General features: G+C 27.4%; 2 protein-coding genes across 2 annotated transcripts; both read right to left on the bottom strand.

Moving 5' to 3' along the window:
* On the bottom strand, positions 1-5,541 carry LOC124935594 (transcription factor MYB8-like). The gene is made up of 4 exons (XM_047476018.1): positions 5,533-5,541; positions 850-1,048; positions 629-758; positions 1-512 (listed from the first exon to the last, which is right to left on the bottom strand). Exons 1-4 carry the CDS (start codon positions 5,539-5,541, stop codon positions 143-145), a joined length of 708 nt encoding a protein of 235 aa, XP_047331974.1. The 3' UTR covers positions 1-142.
* A 241-nt stretch (positions 5,542-5,782) lies between these two features.
* Positions 5,783-7,234, bottom strand: LOC124934329 (guanine nucleotide-binding protein subunit beta-like protein). The gene is made up of 2 exons (XM_047474847.1): positions 6,280-7,234; positions 5,783-6,170 (listed from the first exon to the last, which is right to left on the bottom strand). Exons 1-2 carry the CDS (start codon positions 7,159-7,161, stop codon positions 6,072-6,074), a joined length of 981 nt encoding a protein of 326 aa, XP_047330803.1. The 5' UTR covers positions 7,162-7,234; the 3' UTR covers positions 5,783-6,071.

Raw genomic sequence — 7,234 nt, 5'->3', positions numbered from 1 at the left:
GGCACAAAACTAAATACCATTTGTTCCTTCTGCTTCAACTATATAATTCAAAATGACAATAACAACAACAATTAGAGAACTATATATATCATATAGGGAAATTAATTTACAATAATATGCATATATATATATATATATGAGATTACGTGAAGAGGGCGAGAGTAGCAAAATGCTTGCCCTCGATCTTTTCTTTTGCGACGGTCATTAACTCTTGCTCTTTCTTCTCTTCCACAACCTTCAAATTATCAGACAATTCTATTTTAAGATTCAAATCAGGTACCACATGACTTGTTTCTTCTCCAGCTATTGTGGCGTTTGATTCAAGAACGGGCTTATTAATCTCTTGTGATTTAGCGCGTTCTTGAGAATAATATGGAGTTGGGCGATTATTGATTGAATGATTATTCGGATCAATGCCACATTTTATAAGTTTCTTCTTGAGATGTGAATTCCAATAGTTTTTAACCTCGTTATCTGTTCTTCCAGGTAGTCTTCCAGCTATTAACGACCACCTAATTAACAATATTTATGAACAATCTATTTAACATATTAACAAAAAAAAATATACATAAATGTTAAGAGAAGAAGAAGAAAAATAGAATATGACAATTGAAAGTATAGGCAGTACCTGTTTCCCAATAGAGCATGGAGCTTGATAATTAGGTCATCTTCATCTTCTCCAAAGTTACCTCGTTTAAGGTCAGGCCTAAGATAATTTATCCATCTCAACCGACAACTCTTTCCACATCGAAGCAAGCCTGATTCACAAGTATATAAATATATTGATAATGTTTTCATTAATAATAATATTGATAAACATATATTTCTACATAAAGAAGTGATTTGAACCTGCAGATAGTGGGAGTTTTCGCCAATTTCCTTCACCATTCTTTTGAACAAAATCAATAAGCTTTTGATCTTCTTGTTTGGACCAAGCTCCTTTGTTCTTATCTTCGTTTTCGCAGCAAGGTTTTCTCATGATTAATCTCACTAATATTGATCTGTTGGAATGAATCAATTCAATTACATTCCTTCCATATCTAAAGTTCTTGATAAAGAAAAGAGAAGTAAATTAACTTATATATATAATAAAACAGGTTCTAGGTATATGGATTTCACAAGAGACGGAGAGGTGGGGGATCTCAGGTTTGACTTGGACTGGTGGTTTTAATTAATATTTATTTGATAATCTTTTTCTAGCATTATTCTTTATTATATATTATTTAAAAACAATGACTAATTAAATTAATTATATTTTATAACTAGGGTTCTTGTTGATGCATGCTTTTCAGTCTTTCTTTCCTTTACTTTTTTAGTTTCAGTAATACAAATTGTTGTGTTTATATTAGAGATCATTTAATTAAAATAATAATAATATTAATAAATTGAAGTTAACAAACAAGATACAACTTCTTTATTTTTTTATTTAATGAAATTGACTTTATTAAAAAAAAACATTAAACCTACCATAAATTAAAAAACAACTACTAATCAATTACAATACATAATAATATAACAATTTAGACTAAAATAGGAGAAACAATTTACAATCAAGATCTGCATAAATATACTGGCTCAAGCTCATCTAATAATTTTATTTAAAAAAATATATTCATTAATAATCGTCATGCATGCAATAATTATGGTGAAAAAAAGTTTGTTTAAAAGCTTAAATAGTTGATTATGGGTTAATCACATAAATTTAAAACAAGATATCCTACTCAATATAACTTTCAAAAAGTTAGAATAAAAAATTCACCATAAAATGTTTTGACTTACTATAAGAATAAAATATTTAGATATTGATTAATATTAAATTGTCTTTTAAGTTGAAATGGAGAACCATAAAAGTATAATTATGCTAATTTCTTAAAAAAATTAAAAAAAAAAAAAACTAAAGAAAAAATGGTTAAGTCTCATGAAATTTTAGTAAGAACTTAAAACTAGTACTCAATAAAATTGATTCACATATTTTAAAATCATAAAATTATGGTACAAACAAAACATTAAATCATCAAAATCTTATTCTTTTGATATTTTTGCAAGGAAGAAAACATCAATCTATTCACATTTTCAAAATTATAAAATTTATGATGAAAACAACTTAAAATAATTTATTGAACAAGTTTAGTTTGTCATAAGTTATAATCAACCAACAACAATAAGGGTTAGCTTGATTCAACTTATTTTCTAAATATCCAACTTTCCAAGTATACATTTGTTAGACTGAATATAGTTAGAATAACAACGTTGATTATATTTCATACGCTTTTAATACTCCAATTTATCATATTTATTTGTTAGCGCTTATTAGTAATTAAATTCTCGTGTATTTTTAATTTTATTTATTAGTCATAATTTATTTGTAATTATAAACTAAACCAATCTAACCTAAATTCAAGGGGGATATATGATCTAAAATCTTCCCGGGCTGGGCAACAATAATAATATCATAACTACAACCTACATAGCCAATAAGATAAATCCGCCTTGATTAGATTTATAGTTTTTATTAAGATGTGTTTAAAATTATTAATAAATAAAACAGAATGTGAGAATAATAAAAAACACAAATACATGAAGAACCAGACTCAAAATTCGAGGTGTTGGGATCCTAGCTAGCAGGGTTACTAAATGGGACTTTCTTGTTTCAAATTTATTTATTTTTAATTATTTTGATCATCATCAATTCAACGGTGATATAATGAATAATTTATTTATTAAGATCATAACATTTCAAACAATTTTATTTTTTTATAAAAAAAATAGTGGATTAGAATGAATTGAGAAATCAAACAGGGCACTAAAAGAGGTAGTTGAATGGAGATTCGGAGGTGTTCATGAACAAGGCATGGCGGCACGTGATGTCTCTAGGGTTGTTTGATTGACCGTTGGATTTAATACTCTGATAGAATGTTAGATTTTAAAGTCCTATAATATCAACTTTCTTTGCCCAAGAAAGTCCTAACTAATTAATATATTATATATTTTATGAAATTCAACCACCATAGTAACTCAAATAGTAAAAAATAAAAAAATAATAATTGTTTTTCTAAAATGTGACCATAACTTAAGTGGTTAGCAGTGGAATCGACACTACATTTATATAGATCCGAAAAATTCAGAAGAACTAAGAAAATTAGAGCTTAAATCAAAGATGAAACATAGAATAGTCACCAACAAAATCAGATTTAAAACACTTTAGGTAGTATTTATTTGTTACAATTCTCTTTCTTATTTGTAATTCAGGTTTGTTATTTGTTTCTTTGTCAAAATTAGAGTTTGTCTATGTTTGATCTTAACCCTTAAATTATTTTTATACTTTTGAGTTTTGTTAATGAAATGACACTAAACTGTTTTCAATAAAAAACAATTTCTGATTAAATTAAATAAAAAAAAAAAATTATGGTTAAAAATCAAAAATATTTTTTATTTTTTAAAGATAAATTAATTTTATATAATTAAATAAAGAATAATTTTAGTATTTAAATATATAAAAGATGAGATTAGATTGTTGAAATGATATGTTGGATTTTAGGATAAAGTCCTTAAACCCAAAATAATCATAATCAAACAAGCACTAGAGTTGAGTTTTGTTAGAGTCCTATGTAACTTATTTTTTAAATTTGTTCAAACACATTTTAAAAACAATACATAGTTATATGATATTTTGACATTAAAACTAATACAAAAAATTAACATAATTAGTTTTTTTTAAAAGTTTAATGATAGAGATAAATTGGTCAAATTAGTCAAACCCTAGGCTTCTGCCTTCCACGGTTGGTGTGTAGAGAAGAATATTTGAGAAAAAAAAATATATATTTTATATAATGTGAAGGATAAATTATATATATGAAATCATGAAATTATCATATGATTTAAAGATTTCTTTCTATAGAAAAACATCCCAAGGAAAAAAAAGTCTTTTTTTCCCTCCAATAACTTCTTTAACATCATATCGGAGTCATGACTCTTTCTTTTTTTCACTACCTACGTTAAAGTTGGTATTGTGTTTGGTTTATGTTGCGGTATATTGTTTAGTTAGATCAGATTTCATCCAAAAAAAAAAAATAATTAAAATAATATTCTCAGTTATTTGTAAATAATTTATTATTTATACCCTCTAATTGTCTTAAGATCATTTCTAGTATCCTTCTTCTTCCATTTTTAACAACAAATGAACAACAAGATCTTTTTCTTCTTTCCAAAAAAAAATATCATTTCATTTGGAGACTTTCTTATATGTATAGCTACATTAAAATTTTTAATGAATTTCTCATGTTTTTATAAGCTATCATTTTTGCACCATTTTTTATGGTGTTAGATATCCACATTCATACAAAAATAATTTTGATTATAGATCAAAATATTAAATTGAAAATTTTCAGACATTGTTTAATCATATATCGTTACATATTTTTGAAGTCACCAAAAAGAAATTATAAGGTTGTTGAATCTTTTTCATTGAAATTTTAAAATCAAAATTTTATCATATTATTTAACATATAAATTCTCATTTTGTTATTAAATTTGTTAATATTATTTTGTAAATTATTTTTTTATACATAACTTTTATTTGAAATAAGGATAGCTAACTTTTTTTTTTACAAATTATATATATAAATATATAGACAAGAATTATCCATTATTCAAAATAATGTACCATGAAACTATATTATATATTATATAATATAGTTCAATTGATTGTGGTAGGCCATGGAAAATCAATGCGTTAGCTAAGGTTTAATTAAAGGACAAGAAGTAAAGATTAGTCTACAAAAAATTAATATTTCTATCAGTCAATCATTTTGAACATTTGTTAGTTTTCTAACTGTCAATCAATTTCTAAAAATCAATTTTTATACTTATAGTTAAATTCATTGGTTACAAAACACAAATTAGTTACTAAAAAACATATTTCCTTGTGATCTTTTACTCATAAAATAATAAAAATTGTAAATTTTGAGTTAGATTAGAATCATATATAAACTGTGTTGACTAATAGGTAGATAAAGAGAAAGAATGGTAGAGAGAAAAAAAATCAAAGTCAACAACAATTTTATGTATGATGATAGGTCAACTTTTGAAAGAAGAAAGTTTGCTTCCTTCTTTAACGTTATCAAGTCATAAATATATGACTGTCAGAGATGAGATTCGTACATGGTACAAGTTTTGTTATTTTTTTAGTTTAGATATTTCAAAATTAAGAATAACACAAAAAAAATAACATAAAAGAAAATAGATGTAACACTATGTTTTATCATAAGGACATATATGTATACAATAATTTGAAATGCACAAAAAAGAATAATACAATTTAAGTTTTTAGACCAATAAATCACTATTAAAAATTTAGAGTTTGTTGGGTTTAATTAAAAAAATATTGGAGTTTTAAGAAGGTATTTTATAAAAAAATAATATATAATAATAATAAATTAAATAAAAATAATTTAGTATTTAAGAGTATGTAAGGATATTAGATTATAGTTGAATTTTAAAAAAAATAACAAGGCAAAATCTTTATGATATTACCCAAACCATATACTTAAAAATAGTGAAGAACATCATATTTGCTTAAAAGGAGTTAATTTTCTACAAAATGGGATGATATAGGCATATGTACAAGTTCCTTAGAAAATTCATTTTTTTTACAAGTGTTTAAAGGTTGAAACAATTTAATTGATTCAAATATTTAGGAAAGTCTAAAATAATAGTGTTATGACAAGAATTAACCAAAGTTAAAATAAAATATGATAAAGGAAAATAACAAAGATCAACATCATTAACATACTAATTAAACTTGATCCATGATAATTAAAATGAAAAACAATTAACCTCTCAATTCATTGGTATAGTCTAACTATATGAAGCTTTGATTTCATTCTAGGGTTATTGTCAAACAAAACAGAGAAATTAAACTAAATAAACTCTTGATTTGAATTGAATTCAAACAAAACTGAACTAAAATCCCAACATTCAAAACCAAAAAAAGATCAAAATAAGTAAACCAATTGAAACCCAAAAAGAATCATCATCATAATCATCACCTGAAAACTGGATTGGATGGTTTATTAACGACTAATACCCCAAACCCTAACAACTCCATCTGTATATCCACTGAAAAGTGTGCTTCCATCTGCACTCCAGTTCAAACATGTGCAGTATATCACCTAAAAAACAACAAATTTTCTTCAATCAGTACAAACCCATATGAACCCAAGTCAAATCATGGAACAATTCATCAAATTCAGGTAAAAAAAGTGAATTAGAATCACAAACCTTAGTCTTGGCAATAGCAGGTTGAGTACCCTCTGGAGCAATTTCCAACTCAGACTTAAGATCAATCTTAAGTTCAACAACAACACTCTTACTCTCCAAATCCCAGATCTTAATCCCATTCTCAGTAGCAGCACAAAGCCAATACCTATTAGGACTGAAACAAAGAGCATGGACAATCGAACCAGCATCTAGAGAATATAGCTTCTTTCCCTCTGTCAAATCAGAAAGAAGGATAGTTCCATCTTTTCCACCAGTAGCACAAAGAGAACCATCAGGAGAGACAGTAACAGTGTTGACATACCCAGTATGTCCAGACAAAGTATGACGAAGCTTACAGTTACTCAAATTCCAAATCTTAACAGATCGATCCCATGAAGCAGAAATAATACTGGGTTGTGAATCACTAGGGCTAAACTTAACACAACTAACCCAATCAGAATGACCACCTTCAGTATCCTGAATAGTATACTTACATTCTCCAAGTGTGTTCCATAGCTTGATCGTCTTATCGCGAGAAGCGGAAACAATTTGGCGATTATCGCCAGAGAACGCAACGGAGAGAACGTCCTTCTTATGGCCGACGAAACGACGGGCGGTTTTCCCTGTAGTCAGATCCCAAAGACGAAGCTCGCCGTCCCAGGATCCGGAAAGAGCGAATTGGCAATCGGAGGAAAGGACGACGTCTTGAACGAAATGGGAATGGCCTTCAAGACGGCGATGGGGAGTACCGTAAACATTGTCTTCTTTGGTGAGATTCCAGACAATGATGGATTTATCACGAGATGAAGTGACGATCTTGTCCGAGTTGTCGATTGGACATGCGATTGCTGTAACCCAATCGCTGTGAGCCCTCATCGTACCCTTAAGAACAAGAGTCTCCATTTTTGCAGTTTGATTGGTAATCTCTCTCTCGCGTAAACAAGGAAGAACAGAGTATTATGATGAAACCCTAGAA

Source organism: Impatiens glandulifera, chromosome 4 (assembly GCF_907164915.1).
Source record: "Impatiens glandulifera chromosome 4, dImpGla2.1, whole genome shotgun sequence".
Classification (NCBI taxonomy): Eukaryota; Viridiplantae; Streptophyta; class Magnoliopsida; order Ericales; family Balsaminaceae; genus Impatiens; species Impatiens glandulifera.
The sequence above is the reverse complement of the archived record's forward strand: the minus strand, read 5'-3'. Positions and strand labels throughout refer to the sequence as shown.

What these genes read in the sequence shown, in the direction of transcription:
- LOC124935594 (XM_047476018.1), bottom strand. An exon ending in AAAACTCCCACTATCTGCAG is followed by an intron (nt 759 to 849) that starts GTTCAAATCACT and finishes CTTGTGAATCAG; the next exon opens with GCTTGCTTCGATGTGGAAAG. An exon ending in CATGCTCTATTGGGAAACAG is followed by an intron (nt 513 to 628) that starts GTACTGCCTATA and finishes ATTGTTAATTAG; the next exon opens with GTGGTCGTTAATAGCTGGAA.
- LOC124934329 (XM_047474847.1), bottom strand. Translation starts at nt 7,161, where the DNA reads ATGGAGACTCTTGTTCTTAAGGGTACGATGAGGGCTCACAGCGATTGG. An exon ending in CTGCTATTGCCAAGACTAAG is followed by an intron (nt 6,171 to 6,279) that starts GTTTGTGATTCT and finishes GTTGTTTTTTAG; the next exon opens with GTGATATACTGCACATGTTT.